General features: G+C 48.7%; 3 protein-coding genes across 5 annotated transcripts in view; 1 reads left to right on the forward strand and 2 right to left on the reverse strand.

Annotated features, from left to right (window-relative positions):
* cers3a (ceramide synthase 3a) overlaps nucleotides 1–3,328 on the reverse strand; it is a 30,498-nt gene extending 27,170 nt beyond the window's left edge. Inside the window, exon 1 of the mRNA XM_056278557.1 lies at nucleotides 3,118–3,328. The gene's annotated coding sequence lies outside the window, so the exon portion shown is untranslated. The remainder of the gene's footprint in view (nucleotides 1–3,117) is intronic.
* A 581-nt stretch (nucleotides 3,329–3,909) lies between these two features.
* Nucleotides 3,910–10,139, reverse strand: lins1 (lines homolog 1). The gene is made up of 7 exons (XM_056279403.1): nucleotides 9,759–10,139; nucleotides 8,407–8,496; nucleotides 6,918–7,059; nucleotides 6,215–6,817; nucleotides 5,856–6,042; nucleotides 4,534–4,822; nucleotides 3,910–4,501 (listed from the first exon to the last, which is right to left on the reverse strand). Exons 1-7 carry the CDS (start codon nucleotides 10,089–10,091, stop codon nucleotides 3,947–3,949), a joined length of 2,199 nt encoding a protein of 732 aa, XP_056135378.1. The 5' UTR covers nucleotides 10,092–10,139; the 3' UTR covers nucleotides 3,910–3,946.
* Nucleotides 10,140–10,422: 283 nt separating this feature from the next.
* On the forward strand, nucleotides 10,423–21,555 carry asb7 (ankyrin repeat and SOCS box containing 7). 3 transcript variants are annotated; one of them, XM_056279004.1, is made up of 4 exons: nucleotides 10,423–10,469; nucleotides 14,134–14,379; nucleotides 14,964–15,569; nucleotides 21,301–21,555. In XM_056279004.1, exons 2-4 carry the CDS (start codon nucleotides 14,169–14,171, stop codon nucleotides 21,438–21,440), a joined length of 957 nt encoding a protein of 318 aa, XP_056134979.1. In that variant the 5' UTR covers nucleotides 10,423–10,469; nucleotides 14,134–14,168; the 3' UTR covers nucleotides 21,441–21,555. The 3 variants fall into 3 exon arrangements, with proteins under 3 accessions (XP_056134979.1, XP_056134977.1, XP_056134978.1); XM_056279002.1 differs by lacking the exon at nucleotides 10,423–10,469 and adding an exon at nucleotides 11,016–11,276; XM_056279003.1 differs by lacking the exon at nucleotides 10,423–10,469 and adding an exon at nucleotides 11,016–11,177.
* The last annotated feature ends 2,056 nt before the right edge of the window (nucleotides 21,556–23,611 follow it).

Consider the following 23,611-nt stretch of genomic DNA (forward strand, 5'->3'; position numbering starts at 1 on the left):
TTACAGTACATAACAGCTAACAGTGGAGCCATGGGTGAGTGTGCGTATGCTTTTATTTGTGTGTGTGTGTGTGTGTGTGTGTGTGTGTGTGTGTGTGTGTGTGTGTGTGTGTGTGTGTGTGTGTGTGTCTGTGTGGTGGACGTATAAGTCTGCTGTTGGGTCACTCAACGACATCGACGGAGGGTCTGAGCTTCAGCTGACTCATGAAGAAAAAGAAAAGAAGCCCACCCGCTCCCACAACCCCTGGTGCGCGCCAAGCGGCGCCGTCCCAAACTGATCCCGAGATCCCAACAAATCAGAGGACAAGCAGACCCTCAGGATTCCCTTCCGAGCCTCCTGCCGAACCAGGATACCAGAGGGAGGAGTTCGGGAACGGTACTGAACGTGACCCGAGAGGCTGCCCCTCCAACAGGGACGGAAACCAGAAGACAGCAAGAACGCGGGCTATTTATTGCTCCTCGTGCGGGGGACGTGACGACAGCAGAGCCTCTTAAAGCCGCGGTGACCTCCGCAGCGGGAACCGCAAAGCCAGTCGGGAGCTCGGAAACGCAGCACGTTTTGTCGTCGCTTGACAAAGGACCGAATAACGGAACGGTAGAAGAAGTTCCCTCACCTCGCTGCAAAAGGGAAAGGGGGGTTGCGTATTGGGGGGGGGGGGGGTCAGTGCCCTGGTAGACACAGTGATAATGTCAGCGGTCCGGGGGTTCAGAGTCCACTCAGCACCCCCCCCCCCCATGGAAACACGTCAGGGGTCCAGCCAAAAAAAAGGAACCCTTGTACGGACACGTCGTTCTCCACGACATCACGAAGGCAAACATGCGGTCCAGCCTATGGCCCAGTTCCCTGCAGGGTATCTGGCCTTCCAGCAACGACGCCCTCATGTGCCTTTACCCGCATCCAATGCGGGGAAGGATCGGTGGGAAAGGCTTTCTTTTGTCTCTTGAGGAGGGACTCGGTCCGTGGGGGATGTGTTTTGTTGTCACAATATAAGCGTCCCAGTCCACTTGGGACTCACTCACTGAAGAGCATTGCTAAATGGGTGGTCCTCAGTCACCCTGTGTGCGTGTCAGATTTCGGTTTCCCCGCCTTGGCGTTAAACTCCACTTGTGTGCACTTTATCATAACCACAACCAACAGTTGAGAAACATGTGTCGTCTGCTGGTCGGTCCGGTGGTAGCAGCACCACCCCCCTCACCCCCCCCAGTTCTTTGCATAAAAACAAAGCATTTATGTTAGACTGAGCCTCAAAATCAAACAAATGTCAGAGTCAATTTCTACCACAAAACAGTCCAGTGAATAATAAGGCTGTCAGCGTGGCGTAGTGTCGAACCACGTGCCACCGCCTGGCTCCGTCAGCGGAGCTCCGCAAGAGGAAGAAACGGGAGAAATCAAAGACGATTAAATTCGTCATCGCATCCTGACAGGGCCCTAATGACGTCCATACCTTCAAGCGACAGTAGAGGAGAAATCGAAGACGGATTAAAATTCGTCATCGCATCCTGACAGGGCCCTAATGACGTCACACCTTCAAGCGACAGTAGAGGAGAAATCGAAGACGGATTAAAATTCGTCATCGCATCCTGACAGGGCCCTAATGACGTCACACCTTCAAGCGACAGTAGAGGAGAAATCGAAGACGGATTAAAATTCGTCATCGCATCCTGACAGGGCCCTATGACGTCATACCTTCAAGCGACAGTAGAGGAGAAATCAAAGACGGATTAAAAATTCGTCATCGCATCCTGACAGGGCCCCAATGACGTCGTACCTTCAAGCGACAGTAGAGGAGAATCAAAGACGGATTAAAATTCGTCATCACATCCTGACAGGGCCCAATGACGTCATACCTTCAAGCGACAGTAGAGGGGAAATCAAAGACGGATTAAAATTCGTCATCGCATCCTGACAGGGCCCCAATGACGTCATACCTTCAAGCGACAGTAGAGGAGAAATCAAAGACGGATTAAAATTCGTCATCGCATCCTGACAGGGCCCTAATGACGTCATGCCTTAAAGCGACAGTAGAGGAGAAATCAAAGACGGATTAAAATTCGTCATCGCATCCTGACAGGGCCCCAATGACGTCATACCTTCATGTGACCGTAGATACGGCCTTCGTAACAGCAACGGCAATTATTACGCTTTTATACTGCCGGTGTTACCCAGAGCAATTCTACTGAAACTACAGAAATTCAAAAAAAGATCGGTTGGGAAGAAGTTTGTGTGTATCAAAATCAATAGAAAAGTTTGTGTGTATCAAAAATCAATAGAAAAGTTTGCGTGTATCAAAAATCAATAGAAAAGTTTGCGTGTATCAAAAATCAATAGAAAAGTTTGTGTGTATCAAAAATCAATAGAAAAGTTTGCGTGTATCAAAAATCAATAGAAAAGTTTGCGTGTATCAAAATCAATAGAAAAGTTTGTGTTAATCAAAATCAATAGAAAAGTTTGTGTGTATCAAAATCAATAGAAAAGTTTGTGTGTATCAAAATCAATAGAAAAGTTTGTGTGCATCAAAATCAATAGAAAAGTTTGCGTGTATCAAAATCAATAGAAAAGTTTGTGTGTATCAAAAATCAATAGAAAAGTTTGCGTGTATCAAAAATCAATAGAAAAGTTTGTGTGTATCAAAATCAATAGAAAAGTTTGTGTGTATCAAAATCAATAGAAAAGTTTGCGTGTATCAAAATCAATAGAAAAGTTTGTGTGCATCAAAATCAATAGAAAAGTTTGTGTGTATCAAAATCAATAGAAAAGTTTGCGTGTATCAAAAATCAATAGAATTTTTTTTTTTTTAAAAACCCCAACTTCTTCATACGCAACCTGACTGTTGAGCATTATAACGCGCGTTATAATGCTCGGACCGCGGAGGCTTTATTCCCCCCCCCCCCCCCCCCCTCAGCTCAGCCGTGGGAAATGCCGCTTCCCGCTCACTTGCCGTGACTCCGCTCGCTTTGCCAACCAGCCGGTTTAACTTCGGCGGCTCTTCCTCGTCCTCGCAATGGGGACACCTGACGCCGGAACAGCTGCCGCCAAAAACTCGTGTCCCGGGCTAAGAAAGCGGCAGAAGGCTCTGCCAAATTAACTCCCAAGGTCACAGAAGAAAGCGTGACTTACCTTTCCAAAGGCTCACGTTTATGGGAAAAACAGGTGAGGGTCGTTCTCCCCGCACCAGACGGCTCCCTGCTCTGCCTCCGCTGTAGAGAATGAACGCCGATAAAAGCAAATTAAAGAAAAGAAAGAGATCTATTTCCCTTTAGAGCTGGCTGCCTGGCGGACAGGCACTCTTTGTTTGCGATTGTGTGAAGTCACACCCAGCCCAGGTAAGTGTCTACCCCCCCCCACCAGCACCTGCCCTCCCCCCCGGCCTGGAGGCACGAGGCAAGGCTAGCGGACTGCCTCGGCACTCAGAGGCGCTCTCTCTCTCTCCCCCCCCCTGCTCTCAAGGGAGCTTCACAGCCTTGTTTGCATTGTGTTGCTGATAACACGGACGGTCTCGTATCATAGGACCTCGGGGTAAAATACTGGGTGAAGGTGAGCTACGAGGGATGGGGAATTAGCAGCTACGGTGTTGACTTTTCTTAAATGACGGTTGATAGGGTTGCGGGAAGAAAAAGTAAATAGTCCTATGTGGGCCGGTTTAATGTGGGTGTGTTCGCTGACGAAGAACAAACATTGCGTAGCTCTGAGGCAAAAGTAGCGATACACGCCAAGGTAAATCAATGATGCTCTCGTAAGCAATTATTAACTCCACAGCTGCATCTAAAATGCCCTTTCAGGACGCGTCCAACTGGTAGCTCCCACCGCAGAAGCCTCTCGCAAGAAAGTATACCGCGAGGTAAGAATCTATTATGTGGTTTATGGCTAACGATCACAACAAAGATTTCAGTCGTACCAAGTTTTCCTACAAGTTTGACATTTATTTCACTGTTGAGAGAGGCTGATGCTAAGAACAGCTCACGTTCTCAAATTGGTCCAAGAGCTTTAGAAGACAGGTGGGGTTGTACGGGAAAATGTTCTTCATCCGCAGCCTAGCCACGACCTCCCTGAGCTGGGACAGGCAGACCACTGTTCTCTTTGATAATTCTGTTTGGGCAGAGGGTGTTTGTCCAGTCTGGGTCATTTGTAGAGATGATGTTGACGAGAGTCTTCTTGTTGTTCTTTCAAATCTAGGCCTCGACTCAGTCTGTGCCCCTGGTGTTGAGGCACGTGGCTTGCATTCAATCTGTGTTTGCGCCTGTGAGTCTGGCAGCCCACTTGTCCCTGGTATTGCATCCAAGTCACGTAATCTGCTTTCATTGGACACAGTTGGCTGTGGCCTCATTTTTCCTTTTTTGGTGTCCAATGAATATTTTGAAACCTCCATATCATCTGTGTCAGACTCCTCTGAGCTCTCATAGTCCACAAGGCAAAGCCCAATGTTCAATCGGGCCTCACCCACTGATGGGATGCAGGCCATAGGCTGGACACCAAGGCTGGACTGGACCAGATCTTGGCTGGACGAGATTCCTAGCTCTCCCTTATGTGTGCACACAGATGTACCACTACTATTTGAGACAGGGTGTGTCTCTTGAGCTTGAGGGTGACACTCCAGTCCCTCAATTCTTTGACAAGAGCCAGAAGGAACCCTTCCCGGTCAGCCCGGAGATGCTTCAAGTAACGCACAATATACTCAAGGAAACAAGTTTCTGTGGAGATCAGAAAGTCGAGGAGGATGCTGTGGTCAAAGGAGATGCTCTGGAGCAGAAGAAGAAAGTGGCAGTGAGGGTTGAATCCAGATGCACAAGCAGCTTCGGATGCAGCAGCACACAACTCAGAGGATCTACTGGGCAGATGAGGACACACAAGAACAGACACACAAGATGGTTATACATGGACACACATCATCACGCAAGTTTGATTAAGTGTCATTTTTTGTTGTTGTTGATTTTCCCCCCTTTTTCTCCCCAATTGTATCCGGCCAATTACCCCACTCTTCCGAGCCGTCCCGGTTGCTGCTCCACCCCCTCTGCTGATCAGGGGAGGGCTGCAAACTACCACATGCCTCCTCCGATACATGTGGAGTCACCAGCCGCTTCTTTTCACCTGACAGTGAGGAGTTTCACCAGGGAGATGTAGCACATGGGAGGATCACGCTATTCCCCCCAGTCCCCTCCCCCCCGAATAGGCGCCCTGACCGGCCAGAGGAGGCACCAGTGCAACAACCGGAATACATACCCACATCCGGCTTCTCACCCACAGACGCGGCCAATTGTGTCTGTAGGGGCACCTGACCAAGCCGGAGGTAACACGGGGATTCAAACCGGCGATCCCCGTGTTGGTAGGTAACAGAATAGACCACGCCACCCGGACGCCCCGCCCTGATCAAGTTTCTTTAGCCACTTGTTTTCATCAAATTCCAATCTAAATTTCCATTGTTTTTGTCTTTGTCTATATTACTTTAAAGCTGTATTAAGCCATTTCTGACCACTAGAGGGCAGATGGTAGTGACATTCAAAACACACAGCTAAATCACTTTTCACCCCTACATTCCTATTTCTACTGACTGAAGTGCAACACCCAACATGCTCGCGATCCATTTATTCAGCTGGATAGTGTTCACCGAGGATTCAAAAAGGGGTTGGTGAATGAAGGAGGGACTCAACCTGAGAGGGGGATAAGCTCTGCTGGACTGCCAAACCAAACAACGAGCTGAAAGTTCGGGAAATCTGTGGATTGGGGTGTTGCTTTACAGTGCAATCGGCAGTGGTAACGATCCTTTCACATTACAACCGGTCATTATCAAAAAATATTCCTTAATGCGGCTTTAATGAATCACGCACTTCAAGTTTGTGCTCCGATAGCTCTGCCTGTACCTGTGATGGAGGAATAGGGAGAACAAAGCTTTAGCTGCCTCCAACATGTCGTCGTCCTGCTCTCCAAACACCAGAAAGTGCCAGGTGCAAGGGTGCGAGGACTCCTTCAGTGGGACGCCTCGCTGGCTCAGGAACTGCAAAAGAGCCTGCAGATGCCGGTGCACTTTCACAGCACCGTCAACCCCAGCTGTCAGGAGACAAAGAGTGCCAGAGTATTCATATCGACTGTATGTGGGGGGAAACTGCCCCCTGCTGTGCAAACTGTATAATAGAGGACAGATGGTTAAATTCCATCAATATCATTATTTTATCAATCATTTAATCCGTTTTATCATATTAAATCCCTAATGGTTTTTTACCTGTTTCACCAGCACACTGGATTTTAAACTCCAGTGACTTGAGGACGACCAGACTGACGGCTCGTAGCATGCCGTAGTCTGACTTCTGACCACCGTCGACGCACACTTGGCTGGCGTGCCCAAAGAACGAAGCGGCATTCTCCACTGGAACATACTGCAGCCAGCCAGCGTGGACTGCCTGCAACACACTCTCAGCTAGCGTAGTCATATCAGTGGCAAAGTTCTCATCTTTCGGCGCAGCAGCCGACACCTCTCCCAAAGCCATGTCCTCTCCCGCCTTCTGAAGCAGGGTTCTCTTTAAAAGCAACAGCACTCGCTTCTTCACAAAGTAGTCGCAGTCTGAATGAACTATTCTCAGCAGCGCAGGGGTATGTATATATGCCAGTCTCTGACTCTGCAGACACACAGTAGTTCCACATAACAACCTGGTTGCTGTGAGCACTTCCAGCAGGTCCAGGAAGGTGGATAAAGTCGCCCCCCGGTGTCCGGGTGTGATAAAACACACTGCAGACTCCCAGCAGTGCCCCCCCTCCACCGGTAACAACTTTGAGCACAGAGAACTCAGACAGGGGTAAAAATCTGCCAGGAGCTTCTCCAGGATCTCTGGTGGGGGGCAGTAAACATGGTTAAGGTGGATGATGCAAAACAGAATAAAATGGAACACAAAACTGAGCGTGAGGCGTACATGGTTTACAGCACCCACCTGGTTTCCCCTCACAGGTCGCCTTGAGAGTTTTTTTCACAACTTGGGTGAGTGACCACATACATGAGTCCAGTCCATTACAGGGGCAGCAGTTCTTAAACACTTGCACACACTTCTGTTGCCAAGTTTGACTGACTGTGCCCTTCGAACAGAGAAAATCAACATATCATTACAGGGATGAAGATAATAAAACGAGTTAGTGGAAAATGAATACAAGAAGGTTTAACAAGTAGAGAGGAAAAAAAACTACATTGCACACATGCAAACGCATGACGGACAGCAAGACTTACGATGTACAAAATGAGGGAAACGGTGACAAAGCGTCCTCAATGTGTGTCAGGCCACCAGAACGACCCCACCCTGCCTTGATAGAGACGCTACAAATAACAGTTCCTCTTCTTGAGGGATGTGTGTAAGGTTTCTAGAAGAATTCAGTAACGTTATCAGATATCACTGATTTGTTGATTGCGGTAGAAAACGGTCCCGGGTAGCGCTGCAGGATCTCCCACAAATGTTGGGTTAGGGGGTTCTTGTTGCCCTCGCTGAAGAGCCATTCCAATCAGGACCATAGGATAGAGGAGGATGGAGGTGATCTTTCAGGATTGTTTTATATTTAAAGATATTTCCCACTTTTTCCTAACTTGGACCCAAACTATGGTCGGAAAGGCAATACAATCCACACTATATCAGAGCCACCATAAACCCTCGCCTTATGTTTCTTAATGGATTAGGTGGGGGGGGGTTGTCTGTGTGTGTGTGTGTGTGTGAGTGTGGTTGTTGTTGGTAAATGCACTTCCCAACTACCTGAGAAGTCTGAACTAGAGCGTTGCAGTTATATGAATGTAATATCGATTTCATGATATGGGGCTAAATACCACCTGGGACTATGGTTACAGTTATCCATCCATCCATCCATTATCCAAACCGCTTAGCCTGCTGTCAAGGTTGGGGGGATGCTGGAGCCTATCCCAGCAGTCATTGGACAGCAGGCAGGGAGACACCCTGGACAGGCTGCCAGGCCATCACAGGGCCCCCCCCCCACCCACACCCGCAACATATTTACACCTAGGGACAATTTAGTACAGCCGATTCACCTGACCTACATGTCTTTGGACTGTGGGAGGAAACCCACGCAGACACAGGGGGAACATGCAGACGCCACACAGAAGACAACCCCCAAGGTTGGACTACCCCGGGGCTCGAACCCAGGACCTTCTTATTGTGAGGTGACCACACTAACCACTGCGCCACCGGTTACAGTAATATCAAGATATAATTTGTATATCCTTCTGTGCTCTTAATGGCCGCATTACAGTAAGAGGACACGTCATCACATTATCAATATTTAAGGTATTTAGTTCAAAAATAGTGATGTTGCCAATGCTGCCCAGTGCTATCTGAACCACCAGTTGGCATCTCCTGTTTACTTGGTATGTAGCAGTAAAGTAAGGTAACCCGGTTTTCACTGGCAGGTGACTTAAACACTCACAGACGTCTGGAGCTGGTAGACTATATGTACTGCAACACACTTTGCAGCCAGATGGGAGATAAACCGGTCCTCAGACTGGAAGTGATCAACCTGTTGAGGAGAGAGAGAGACATTATATGTGTGTGTGTGTGTGTGTGTGTGTGTGTGTGTGTGTGTGTGATAGAGAGGGGGGGGGATAGGGCGAGAGACAGAGAGAGAGAGAGAGAGAGTGAGAGGGAGAGAGAGAGAGAGAGGGAGAAAGAGAGAGAGAGACAGAGAGAGAGAGAGAAAGAGAGAGAGTGAGAGGGAGAGAGAGAGAGAGACATTATATGTGTGTGTGTGTGTGTGTGAGAGAGAGGGGGGGATAGGGTGAGAGACAGAGAGAGAGAGAGTGAGAAAGAGAGAGACATATGTGTGTGTGTGTGAGAGAGAGGGGGGGTAGGTTTTAGAGACAGAGAGAGAGAGAGAGTGAGGGAGAAAGAGAGAGGGGGAGAAAGAGAGACAGAGAGAGAGACAGAGAGAGAGGGGGGGGAAGAGAGACAGAGAGAGAGGGAGAAAGAGAGAGGGGGGGGAGAAAGAGAGAGAGAGAGGGAGACAGAGAGAGAGTGAGAGGGAGAGAGAGAGGGAGAAAGCGAGACAGAGAGACATTATATGTGTGTGTGTGTGTGTGTGTGTGTGTGAGAGAGAGAGGGGAGGATAGGGCGAGAGACAGAGAGAGAGAGAGAGAGAGAGTGAGAGAGAGAGACATTATATGTGTGTGTGTGAGAGAGAGGGGGGGGGATAGGGTGAGAGACAGAGAGAGAGAGAGTGAGAGGGAGAAAGAGAGACAGAGAGAGATGGGGGGGATGGGGCGAGAGACAGAGAGAGAGTGAGAGACAGAGAGAGAGAGAGAGAGAGTGAGAGAGAGAGACATTATATGTGTGTGTGTGAGAGAGAGGGGGGGGATAGGGTGAGAGACAGAGAGAGAGAGAGTGAGAGGGAGAAAGAGAGACAGAGAGAGATGGGGGGGATAGGGTGAGAGACAGAGAGAGAGAGAGAGAGAGGGAGAAAGAGAGACAGAGAGAGATGGGGGGGATGGGGCGAGAGAGAGAGAGACAGAGAGAGAGTGAGAGACAGAGAGAGTGAGAGTGAGAGAGAGGGAGAAAGAGAGACAGAGAGAGAGAGAGGGAGAAAGAGAGACAGAGAGAGAGAGAGAGAGAGAGAGAGAGAGAGAGAGAGAGATGGGGAGGATAGGGCGAGAGACAGAGACAGAGTGAGAGAGAGAGAGAGAGAGAGAGAGAGAGAGAGAGAGAGAGAGAGAGAGAGAGAGCTTAGCGATGCCAAAACGGCAACCACCGCGCTTCAGCCATTCAAATCCGGGCCGCTCTACTCACAAGCGTGGGCATGAGGTCCAGCTCTTGGAACAGGGCTGCCGAGACGTCCGTCAGACACCGCCGGCTTTCCGCGGGCACGCCGCGGCACATCAGACGGGAAGTGACCTTCTCCACCAGCGTCAGGGCAACACAGGTCCATTCGGCAGCGCTCAGGCGGCAGCTTTCGGAACCACCGTCGCCAAAACGACCGCGGTGCCACATCGGTTCCTCTCCGGGTGGCGCGCGAACGGCACGGCAGATTTGCGTCGCCAGTCCCCGAGCGTCCTGCGAGAGAGGCGTCCCCCTCCGCAGACTCCTGGACGCGTCGGCAATACGGTCAAACCCGCCTCGCATTTTTGGGGGGAAACGCGCAGGCGGGCGGGAACGCGCAAGGCGGACGGGGACGCGCAGGTGGACGGGGAAACGCGTTCGCGCTCCTTCCGCCTGCGGGCGCACCATGTGATGTAAACGCGGAAGTGGCGCCAGCAAAATGTGTCCGGGGCTCGGGGAGCGCGGACGTCAGTCGAGCCTCGTCGTCGACACAATGAAGGAACGCTTTGGCAGCGCACGCACCGATCAGCTCTCCTCGCGGCGGCCGCTCGTGGCTCTCGGCAGCTGCGCGCTGGTTTGACAAGGAAGAGGGGAAGGGGGAGGGGGGGTTCTGATTTATTCGCTGTGGCCGATCGGCCGTGGGAGTGCGAGTGGATGCGACTCCCCTGGCGTTTTTATCAAGTGAGTCTTTTGTTTCGCCCCGACTGAGAACACAGTGCCTTGCAAGTTGCTAGCCGCGTCCGTAAACGTCCGGCCCGGGTAGCGGTTCGTCGGCTGCGGCGTTCCGTTTGTCCGCGCAGTCCGCCGGGTCACAGAAAGCCCCAGCTCACCGCTAAGCTAGCGCGTTAGCGTTAGCTTAGCGGTGAGCGTATTGTTTTGCTAACCCAGCTAGCAAGGCGACTGGGACGGTTTCCCCGATGTTTGGTGCGGGCGTCTTTGAAACGTTAAGCTGAAGATAAGCGTGTTTAGCACCTCGGAGCAGCGTCGGTGAGCATATGTGTGGTTGTTTCCAGCTACCGGCAGCTAGGCTAAAACCCAAATCCACTTTTCTGTTTTTTTTTTTGGTAGCTAACGCTGTCGGCTAACCGTCGTTAGCTAACCTCGCGTCGCTATTGTCCACCGTTTCCCCCCCCCCCTCCCCCGTAGGACTCAACGTCCCCCAGCTGGCAGCGAGGGCGACACAACGCCACACACCTGCAAACGACAAAACGTCCGCCGCACGTTTAAACGTTGGGTCATGCGTGGCGTCGGGCGATAGCTAGCCCATAGCTAGCCTAGCCAGCGCCTGTTCCCGAATCCACCAGGAGATGTCGCTGCTGTTTAGACGTTCGCGTACGGCTACGACCCTGAGTCCAAACGCGGGTGGCGCAAGATGTATTTTGACAGCAGGTATGTGAGAGGAGGAACACTCAGAACTTCACCCCACGTCTTCGGTTTTGGTTGGTAAAATCAACGCAAACAGCGCCACAGCAACCAGACACGCTCCTTGTGAGTTAAGTCCTTGACATTCACTTTTATAACGATGCCACACAGTCGTCAGGTTCGTGTTCATATTCCCAGTACACTCGTTTGAGTGCTGTGCTATAATGCCACACTGCTTTTTAGGATATACACATGACTCTTGTTTCAATATTAGATTTGTTATGCACCACTGGATCTGAGAAGGATGCTTAGACACCATAACTGGAATTTTTCCATTCTCGCACATCTCTTAAGGCTCGTGAGCACACACACATGCACTTAAACCCCTCAAGGAGGTCAATATCCATGGTCCCCCCATGGTGACTTACCCCGCTGAGCTGTCTTCGGGGTCCAGTCCCTTGCTTACAGTTAAGTCCTTGACATTCACTTTTACGCCGATGCCACACAGTCGTCAGGTTCGAGTTCATATTCCCAGTACACTCGTTTGAGTGCTGTGCTATAATGCCACACTGCTTTTTAGGATATACACATGACTCTTGTTTCAATATTAGATTTGTTATGCACCACTGGATCTGAGAAGGATGCTTAGACACCATAACTGGAATTTTTCCATTCTCGCACATCTCTTAAGGCTCGTGAGCACACACACATGCACTTAAACCCCTCAAGGAGGTCAATATCCATGGTCCCCCCATGGTGACTTACCCCGCTGAGCTGTCTTCGGGGTCCAGTCCCTTGCTTACAGTTAAGTCCTTGACATTCACTTTTACGCCGATGCCACACAGTCGTCAAGTTCGAATTCATATTCCCCAGTACACTCGTTTGAGTGCTGTGCTTTAATGCCACACTGCTTTTTAGGATATACCCATGACTCTTGCTTCAATATTAGATTTGTTATGCACCACTGGATCTGAGAGAATGATGCTTAGACACCATAACTGGAATTTTTCCGTTCTCGCACATCTCTTAAGGCTCGTGAACACACACACACATGCACTTGGCACTTAAACCCCTCAAGGAGGTCAATATCCGTGGTCCCCCCATGGTGAATTACCCCGCTGAGCTGTCTTCGGGGTCCAGTCCCTTGCTTAAGGGCTCTTCAGCGACTATAATCAGTTCGTAGAAGACCGCTACTGAACACTGTCAGCCAGCATTCTTCACTGCCATCGCTGTTTTCAGGTTGTCTCAACAGGTTTCCGTGTCGACACCATCCTGTTGTCTGCTGCTTATCTTTTCAGTCATGCATTCACTAACAATAGTTTGCACGTTGACACATCAACCGCTTACCAGTGAAGTTCTACTTTCAAGCGTTTGTATTTGAGTCAGTTAATGAACTGATGTGATAATGTATTTCATTTATCAAGTGAACAAGGCAGCTTAGTGCTGGAGGCTACAATTAGGGGCTACATTAAGACTCAAAATATTTTCCATTTGCATGTGTTTTTTGTTTGTTTGTCTTTATGGCTAAAGAGTCAAGTCAAGTCAGTTTTATTTGTATAGCCCAATATCACGAAGTACAAATTTGCCTCAGTGGGCTTTACTGCAACACAACATCCTGTCCTTTGACCCTCGCATCGGATAAGGAACAACTCCCTAAAAAAAAAACCTTTAACAGGGGGGAAAAAATAGGAAGGAACCTCAGGGAGAGCAACAGAGGAGGGATCTCTCTCCCAAGACAGACAACGAAAGAACTAAAGAGCTAAAATTGCAATGTGTAACTTCTACCTGAATGCTGAGCTTTATCTTTCAACAAGGTGACTAACAAATCAAAATATAGACAAATGGCTCAGCCCATCATCAAACAAACTAGACAAACAAATTCGGATTCATAGGTACCAAATACCCATTACATTTACCTAGGTCTACCATTTTGAATGGCTTCATTAGATATCAGTTAACTGTAGTTGCTGCGTAGTTTGCTTTGTGCGAGCAAATTCTTTGCAGGACGGGGTGTCACAGGTCTTGAAACAATAAAAACACTTGGCCAGCCCGGCTCCTGTGTTTTCGAATGCAGAAATGTAGGGGGGGTTGTTTGATTTGTTTCAGTCACCACTATTAAGCAACCCCTGCTGGTACGTTCTCTTTGTGCTTCAGGAAAGCAGAAATATTACACCTCCCACCTTACAAATGTCTTCATGCATGTTCAATAATCCTGGTAAGAAAGTCAAAGAAAGTTGAATCCGTTCATCCTGGATACAACGTTTATTGACAGATATGTTTCATCACTCATCTAATGCCCCTTTTCCACTACATGGTACCGGCTCATCTTGACTCGACTCGCCCTTTTTTTCGTTTTCCATTACTGGAAAGTACCGGCATTTTGGTAACTGTCACCACTTTGCAGGTACCAAAATCAAAGCAGACCTCTGATTAGTCAGAGAAACGCGTCACTGAGTCATCAGTGCGCGCATGGGATATCACCCGGCAGTTTGAAATACCGAAGCGGATTTATCTTAAAAGTACATTTGGAAATTGAAAAAAATGGAGAGCCGAAAATCCACGCCATGGTCTGTCGAGGAGCGAGTTGAGTCGGTACCATGTAATGGAAAAGGGGCATAAGTGACCTTTTCAGTCTCAACTGACTGCAGGTGTCCCCACCCTTATAAACAGCATAGTTGCATAACGACCAAAACCAGTGATCAGTGTCATATGCAAATAGGGGCGTGACCATTAACTACAGTTACAGTGGCCATGTGTACAGAGGATTTGGGAATGTTTGCCATCACAGCATTGTAAGATGGTGACAGATGTACTCTGTCGCCATCTTACAATGTACTTACAGCTTACGTCTTACAATGATGAGTAATGAAACGTATCTGTCAGTAAACGTGTGCAGATGAACTGATTGAACTTGCTTTGGCCCACCTTTTCAAGTACCAAAGTCCCCCAGCAAACACGCCTCTCTGTCACACTTTTCAAATAGGTTAGGTGTCAAGCCCCCTTACGAAATGTGACAGGATGCTGAACCATCACTGCAGAAGGAACCCCGAGCTTCACGAGGAGCTGCAGATCCAGGCTGCGGTGGCGGCAGGGGATGTGTGCACGGTGAGGAGAATGCTGGAGCAGGGATACTCCCCCAAGATCCGTGACGCCAATGGATGGACGCTGCTTCACTTTTCTGCTGCCAAAGGAAAGGAGAGATGTGTCCGGGTCTTTCTTGAGCATGGAGGTCAGTAATTTGCATCAAACAATTTAAATATCCTACATTGTGCTGCTCCAGAGGCCTACGTTTCAGTTGTTGATATTAGCAAGTGCAGTACGCCTGTGTCTTTATTTTGCACACTAGAGGGCATTATTTTACTAGTGTATGAACCATTACTGCCTTCATTCTTGCTCCAGTGGCACATGCAAGCAATCTGTTGTGCTGTGAAAGTTGCCTGTCATTACTGGATCTTTGTTTAGCCGTTAATTGGACACACAAATATTGTTGGTAAAATAGCCAAATGTAGCTAAAGCCTAATCCCCTTCTAAAATTCCTTTAAATACAGTTGTACATGATTGCATTGTAGAGGGCACTTCATGTTAAACCATTTTCAGTTAGGCCTAAATTCCAGAAAGTACGCGTGGCAGATTAAGACTGAATTGGCCTTTAGCTGTTTAAATGATCTCATTTTTTATGAGAACCCTTTGCAGTAAGAATGTCCTGCGACGTGAGCACCTTTTCTCTACTTCAGCTGTCTTTTTACCCGTTGTCTTTTCCTAGTACTGTCTCCATTTCTGGATTATCTCATACATTTATTTTCCACTCTACAGCCGATCCCGCAGTGAAGGACTTCATAGGTGGCTTCACGGCGCTCCACTATGCGGCCATGCACGGCAGAGCCCGCATTGCCCGGCTGATGTTGGAGTCCGAATTCCGCAATGACATTATCAATGCCAAGAGCAACGATGGCTGGACACCGCTCCATGTGGCAGCACACTATGGCCGGGACTCGTTTGTACGCCTGCTGTTGGAATTCAGAGCAGAAGTAGATCCGCTAAGCGATAAAGGGACCACCCCGCTTCAGCTCGCCATCATTCGTGAACGCTCGAGCTGCGTACGGATCCTTCTGGATCACAGTGCAAACATCGACATCCAAAATGGCTTCCTACTGCGATATGCAGTTATCAAAGGCAATCACTCGTACTGCCGTATGTTCTTGCAGAGAGGAGCGGACACTAACCTGGGCCGTCTAGAAGATGGACAGACGCCACTGCACCTGTCAGCCCTCAGGGATGATGTGCTGTGCGCCCAGATGCTCTACACGTACGGGGCAGATACAAACACGAGGAACTATGAGGGTCAGACGCCAGTGGCTGTGTCTGTTAGTATGTCAGGAATCAGCCGGCCCTGTTTGGACTTTCTACAAGAGGTCACCAGTAAGTCTGATTACCATCTTGCCAGTACTTGCAGCCACTCGGCTCTAAGTAAGGCAACACTACGCTGTCATCACTGCCTATTTTCACTCAAAGTTAGACAGAGGTATCAAACGGTATGCATAACGCAAAACAAGGCAGGAATGTAACGAATAACTTCAGGCCCAAGTTCACTTTTTACTTTGTGTGTGTGCCTGTGTGCGTGTGTGTGTGTGTGAGTGAGTGAGTGAGTGAGTGATCCAAAAGCTTCGATGCCTGAGATCTTGCCATGGTAATCGACGACAGAGTCAGTATTCAATTTATCTATCCATCATCCATTATTTTAACCGCTTATCCTGCTCTCAGGGGAGCGGGGAGACACCCTGGATAGGCCGCCAGACCACCACAGGGCCGACACACACACACACGCACACACACATTCATTCCTAAGGACAATTTTTAGTACGGCCAGTTCACGGCCGTACTAAAAATGGTACCCCAAAGTATTAAGTACAATTTTTAGTACAGTTCTTGTACAAGAACTAAAAAGTATTCAGTTTTGTTTTTTTTTTCCCCCGGGAGACGGTAAACGACAGTTGGCAGTATGGCACAGGAAAAACGGTAAAAACCGTGGACACAGTACGCTAGGCTCTCATCGTCTCTACAGCCCATACAACATCATGGGATGTGACTAACAGCTCAGTTTGGCAAGATGTCCAAAAGGTCAACACATTTATAAAATTTCCAAATTTGTGAAGATGACCCCCCCCACCCCCACCCCCATCCCACACACACAAAAAGCTTGATGCCGCATATGCCGAAAGAAACTGGCATATCATAAATCTAAACCATGGTCTAGGGCTGTAATCCATTTAATTTGGTTGTCGCACCATTTGTCACCTGTGCTATGGGGGAACTTAAATTTCCTTAACCAGGAAAAGAAATGTGCTGGGGTGAAAGAAAGGATTCCACAACACACAGAAGACCTGATAGACCCTTTACTGTAAGCTGAGAGCAGGAGAAACTTCAGAGATGTAGTGCGAGAGGGAACTTTGCCAACTCAAGGTTATAAAGCTCAGTGTTCATTCGAAGAACAATTACCGGTGGTGTGTGTGTGTGTGTGTGTGTGTTTGTAAGGAGGGCACATTACCTGAAGCTCTAAAATGATTTAGGAGGGACAATGGCCGCATTCCTCCACTGCCCCCCGAACTTTGATATCAAAGAGCTGCGGACTGGTGAGACAACCCCATTCAGAGACTCCAAACCATCAGCCAGATCACATATCTGCAGGGTTATTGACAACCGCACTACCTCACTGCTTTAGCTCATCTGCTGCCGCCATAAAAGCCTGTCCTACATAGGATGACTTGCTCCCACACCTTTTGAAAGCTCTTACAGGCGTATCAGTGTTGCTCCCCTTGGGTTTTTCTCATGTTTGGCCTACAAGACGCATCGGTGCACGTTCCGCTATGACGACACAAAGGTTCCAGCATCGAAATTACACAAGCTAACACAACTGACATGTAGAGCAAACCCCTCCCAAGTATTTCACAGAACGTTATCGCTTTGATTTGAAGTTTGGAATAAATTATAGGACGTGCTCCGGTGAACGGTACACTTAAATTTCTTTCTTGTTTTGATGGAATGAGAATATTCACTGAGGTAGGCTGTGGGGGGGGGGGCTCTCCTCGAGAAGTGAGGCGCTGTAGCCCACGTGTTAGAAATCTCATTCACACATGCCGCCATCCCTGAGGTTAACCCGTCCGGCTCACGTGTGACCGCAGGCCTGAGTCAGTGTTCCGGAAAGGTTGTATTGGCAGTTTGCGGCTCAGGTCTTAGTCACATCTACAGACGACGGGAACGCGTAACGAAAGCAGTCGGATTCCAGTAATAAGATGCTTTTACAGGAGTGTGGAGCGATCTGCGCCTTGTTCGTGGCACACACTTGTCTAACGTGTGAGATTTATGTTATAAACTGGTGAAAGTAAAGAGCATATTTAAAAATGTCCTAGAAGTGAAGAGCTACTTCCTGTCTGCACAGTGGATGAAATCACTAGTCGGCAGTGTGGCACCGTTACAGGAAAACTCCAGAGTGCCAAAATTATAAATAATCAAACAGATGATGAGGAAATGTTAGATGCTGTAGTTTACTTTAATAAGGGCGTCCTACACAAGTGAGGAACCAGACGGCACAGTCGGGGGTCTTGTGTCAACAATCCATGAATCTTATTGATAGCAGCTGATTGTGTGAACTTGGAAAACCACCGGCAGTGCTGGAAAAGTCATCCCGACCATATTACAGAGTGCGCTTTGCAGCCTAGCGATATAAACTGGAAATCTGCAGGCTTGAATCTTTGTATAGCAAATGGGAAGAGCGGTCTGCCCTCCGGGGCTACCGTCCCCGCTGCACCAGTGCAGGCCGCATGGTGAGCGCCAAGAGGGCCCTCGAAAAACACCACAGATGAGTGTCTCGGTTGTTAGCGTTGAGGGTCATTTACACAAATTCAGATTATTCCCGCTGAAACATTGATAATGGGGCTTTTTTTGTTTCATAATTTCCAGCCAGTCTGCATGGATAGCGGTTGAACTCGGTGGCCCAGCAGCGCGGCGGTGCGATCCGGTGCGGTATCACCTTCAGCGGCGAGAGGGGAGGTGCAGGGGCTCTGATGACAGTGGTAGACAGTCCTGCAGCTGTGGTGTGGCAGATCTTTTGTTGTGGTCTGCCCCAGCTGTCTCTTGTCGTGGGTGTTTCCCATGGCTGAGGGAGGGAGAGAAACGTCTACAGCAGAGGAGTCATTTTACTCCTGTCAGACCGATAACACAGACACGGCTCACTTCCTGGAAACAAGGGGATTTTTTCCAACTGTTTGCATGAAGCTGATAACAGGGTGAATAAGAGAGCACGCTGATGGGAAAGCAACGTGTCAGACTTAAGAAAATTTAATATGATACACAGAACTGCAGGGATGGAGCGCGGCTTGTTGCGTAACGCCCCACAGACTCGGTGTGGCCCGTTCTGAACTTGCAGAACTGACGTTTCTGAGCGCGTCTCATCTTTTTTTCCTTTGTTTGTCTGCAGAAACTCCAGGGGTTCAAATGCTGATGTGATCCTAACTACTCTGTTTGCTCCAGTCTTGGTTATTTCACGATTTTCTCGGTTGACCTACATTTTACAAGATCATTAGCTTCATATTGATGTGAATTGGGAGTTAAATTTAAGGGAAGGCTTTAATATTTTTGAAGCAAGACCTTATTAAAATGTTGTCGACCATAATTTAGGGATCCCGCAGACAAAAACTTCACTGATCTATTCGGCACTGAGTAACCGAACACTTTACCGAGTCTTCTCCCTGAGCTTCAGCACGGTCCAGTGGACAGTTTCAAGCGCTCAAAAACCCTGATTTATCTGTTTCAAAAATGGCGGCGCCACTGTATGGTCACACATCTTCATGCGTTTTATCTTTATTCAGAATTTGTTTTTAATGGGAGCAACATCAGATTGAATTTGGGACGACTTTTTGCAGTTCAACACAGTACAGCCCAGCCATCTGCTAACTCCCAGCCCGCCAGTCCCGTAGCGTTCAGTACCCTCATGCCATTTATCCATTTATTTACTTATTTATTTGTTATTTTTTGGCGTTTTCTGCCTTTATTTGACAGCGATAGTAGAGAGAGACAGGACAGACGGGGGAGGGAGAGGGGATGACGTGCAGCAAAGGGCCCGGGCCGGATTCGAACTCAGGCCGCTGCGGTGAGGACTCAGCCTTGTGTGGTACCACTCTACCAGGGGAGCCACCAGGGCGCCCCCTACAGTCATGTAATTCAAGCTACTAGCGTGGCCTTAGCTAGGAAACGTACCTGGGGGAATGCAGGTAGGAAGCACATTTTGCTGCTTTCGTTTTAAGTGAACGTATAAAGATATGTGACCGTACCAGGAGAGTCCTATTTTTGAAAAGGAGATTTCTGGGGCGTCCGGGTAGCGTAGCGGTCTATTCCGTCGCATACCAACATGGGGATCGCTGGTTCGAATCCCCGTGATACCTCTGGCTGGGTCGGGCGTCCCTACAGACACAACCGGCCATGCCTGCGGGTGGGAAGCTGGATGCGAGTATGTGTTCTGGTCGCTGCACCAGCGCCGCCTCTGGTCGGTCGGGGCGCCTGTTCAGGGGGGAGGGGGAATAGCGTGATCCTCTGACGCGCTACGTCCATCCATCCATCCATCCAAACTGCTTATCCCGCTGTCAGGGTCGCGGGGACGCCAGAGCCCATCCCAGAAGCCACCGGGTGGCAGGCAGCTGGAGACACCCCGGACAGGCCGCCAGGCCCCCTGGTGAAACTCCTCACTGTCAGGTGAAAAGAAGCGGCCGGCGACGCCACGTGTATGGGAGGGGGCATGTGGTAGTCTGCAGCCCTCCCCGGATCAGCAGTAGGTGATTGACCAAGTACTATTGGGCAGAAAAAGGGGACATTTTTCGAAAAGGAGCCTTCTCGTGGTTTTGGGGGTTCATATTATTGCCCCGCAGTGTTTAGGCCCAACAGAAAGGTGCAGTAAAGTGACGAGCTCCTCAATACTGAAGCAAGGGGTGACGTTTTGGTCCATTTTATTCTTACTAAATGACTCCTGGCAGCGTTTTAATAAAGAAGTGAAGCTATCCTGGGAAGTGTGAATGTATTTTCAGTGTGCGTAATGTGAGAATGTATTCTCCTTAAGAGTTACACAACAGATAGTAAAAGCCCAGCCAGCTCTTTGGATGAAAGTGTTGCTCGGTTGTGCTCATTCTCATAAAGGGCAGTGATCGTGACGGTGCTTTACTGCTTGCCGTGGCGAGCCTCGTGAAGTATGGGGAGATCGTTTCTCTTTTAATTTATTTATTTTTTCATCATTGTTCCTGTTTTTGATTATCTTTGTGTATCGCTGTGAGAGCAACTTCTACGCGCACGTGCATTTGATTTGATAGAACCGGCGGTCCCGCGGCCGCGGCCTTTCGTTACCGAGGTTGCTTAAGCCAGTGTTTCTCAACCGGGGGTCCGCGGACCCCTAGTGGTCCGTGGTGTAATCGCAAGGGGTCCGTGAAAATAAAATATATTTTAAGAAAATATCCTATGACAGTTATAGAAATAGGATTATTTTACTCAAATGTGACTGAGACCTTTACCTACCTAAACTATAAAGGGTAACAGGACTTTTTGTTTCACAAGTGTAATTTATTGTATTTTAATAAGAGATCTCGCTCCCGTTTGCATTGTTAAAAGTTACTGCACAAAAATTCTTTTGTTACATATATCTGAAAGTTACTGAATACATATTCTGTTTTGTTACATATATCTGAAAGTTACTGAATACATATTCTGTGTTGTTACATATATCTGAAAGTTACTGAATACATATTCTGTTTTGTTACATACATCTGAAAGTTACTGCATAAGAACTCTGTTTTGTTACATATATCTAAGTCACAACTGAAAGCTCTTATTTCTGCCCCAAAGAGTGAATAAATGCTATAATGCAATTTAAAATGCAGTTTCTACTGTTTCTACAAATTGCAACCCCCCTCCCCCAAGATCAGGTGGAGGGGTCCTCAGGGTAGATCAAAAATACGCAGGGGGGTCCAGGACCCCCAAAAAGGTTGAGAACCACTGGCTTAAGTGATGTCGACAGTCATTTGCTGCACCTCGTAGCAACCACGACCCTGTGCCTCGCACAGCTTAACAACTGCTGCTGCTGAAACTGATTGTCCCCTTCGTTTCCTTTCAGGGCAGCCGAGGAGTTTACAAGACTTGTGTCGGATAAAAATCCGCCACTGCATCGGCCTCCAGAGCCTGAAGTTCTTGGAAGATCTGCCCATTGCCAAGGTTATGAAGGACTACCTGAAACACAAGTTTGACAACGTGTAGCGGCACCGGCGCCCACGCCCGGGAGGTGACCGAGAACCGTCTCTGGTTCAGTGCAAGACTATGCAATCCCCCCCCTTTTTTTCCCCTTACATGTAGGAAAATAGCGAAGGTTGGTTTTTGTATGGCCGGTCCGGGGGGTGGGGGGGTGGGGCGGGGGTTGTCTCCTTCTCGCCTCTTCGGCGCAGGCCTTCTTGTTCACAGTGCATCTTCAGAGGAGTGGGCGTGTTTCCATTCTAAAGTCCGTTTCTGTCAGCCGGAAGTAGATGATTGATGACGTAATGCAGTAAGGGCGTTTGTTGCAGGGTGTCGGAAGCTCGCTCCGGGGGCGTCCGGGCGGCGTGGCGGTCTGTTCCGCTGCCTACCAACGCGGGGATCGGCGGTTCAGATCCCCCGTGTTACCTCCGGCTTGGTCGGGCGCCCCCTGCAGACACAATTGGCCGTGTCTGCGGGTGGGAAGCCGGATGCGGGTGTGTGTCCTGGTCGCTACACTAGCGCCTCCTCTGGTTGGTCGGGGCGCCTGTTCTGGGGGAGGGGGAACTGGGGGGGGTAGCGTGATCCTCCCACGTGCTACACCCCCCCCCCCCCGGCGAAACTCCTCACTGTCAGGCGAAGAGAAGCGGCTGGCGACCCCACATGTATCGGAGGAGGCGTGTGGTAGTCTGCAGCCAGAGGGGGCGGAGCAGCGACCAGGACGGCTCAGGAGAGTGGGGTAATTGGCCGGATGCAATTGGGGAGAAAAAGGGGGGTGGGGGGGGGACCTTACTCAACTGCTATTAAAGTTATCATTTGCCAAGAGTTTGCCATGGCCTTGAGGTGTGGGACTGTCGTGTGCGCACATGCCAACGTGTTTTGCTTTCGCCGCTCCTGATGGCCTAGTTGCGTATGACGTCAGTAGAGGAAGTGCCGCGACGCTTAACCAGCCGTGTCGGTCAGACGCCGGAAGTGTCAAGACTACACTCTGTGAGTCACCCCCCGCTCCCTCCTGACAGGACAGGAAGTAACGACGACGGGACCTCCAACACCGCTCCACGTGTTGGAGGTCCGAAACGAACCCGCACGAGGAGGATCTGCTCGCGCCAGTCACACGAGACCGCCTTCGTTCGCCTAAGTTGTATAAAGGCCTTTGTCGTATGAGGAACTCAGATTGAGAAGTTTGAACATTTTGGTTGTTTTGTTATTGCTATTATAGAATCATTCATTCGGAGATTTTTTTTTTTTTTGGCGCCATTTTTGGCTAACACGTGGCGCCGAGTTCAGTTTTAACACGAACATGTACGCCTCTCGTCTCGTGCAGCGTTAACGTTACTCGCGGAAGCGGAAGCGGAAGTGTCGTCGTCGTCGACGGAACACGCTACTTTGTTTTGGTGACATTGATGCAAAAACACTAGAAGCAACATGTAAATACTTTTGGTGTACATGAGATATTTTTGTAGTCTATTTAAGCAACGATCTCGTGTACTCCTGATATATTTGGAACTTGTTGAAGAAGTCTCGTGCTTTATTTGGTGTGATCCATCTGGTTCTTTCTTTTCTATGTTGGAGTTAAATTATTAAATTTTACAACAATTAAATTTTTTCCCCCTCAAATTGTAGGGCTAAAAAGGGGGGGGGGTAATTTCAGAAAATCTAATTTTTTTTCCACTCTCATCTAATTCTGTTGTGGGCGCCGTACTGTGAATCTGTTGTTTTTAGATGCTTCTACAGTTACAAAACAGAAAAGCCCCAGGTGTGCTACCAAGACTATTAAAGTAAGGTTAACGATGGCATTATTTGATTTGTGTTCTGTTGTTTGGATCAGTTGCCCCCATCTTGTTGGATAACGCGGAAACCTTGGATTTGACTCGGAATGCCAGTGGATGTTCTTCTTCTCTCTTGGGATATTTTCCCTACCTCGCTAGTTACACTTCATGACTGTACTGTACATTACACTGTACCTACTTTTGTATATGACATGATGCCCTGTTTAATGCAGCATTTTGTATTTCAGACCATTTCTAATGTGCGTACAGAGTATATTTCTTAAAGATTGACGGTGTGCACAACACACAGCATCGTCCGCCTTCTCCAAGCCGTGTTTGTGATTCTGCAGAGTTGGGTCCTCAAAGTCAGGGAACAGTCGAAACATGTCTTATATGCCATCAAAAGGATGCAAGTCTTCCATACCGTTAACT

This window comes from Lampris incognitus, chromosome 4, assembly GCF_029633865.1.
Source record: "Lampris incognitus isolate fLamInc1 chromosome 4, fLamInc1.hap2, whole genome shotgun sequence".
In the NCBI taxonomy this organism is placed as follows: domain Eukaryota; kingdom Metazoa; phylum Chordata; class Actinopteri; order Lampriformes; family Lampridae; genus Lampris; species Lampris incognitus.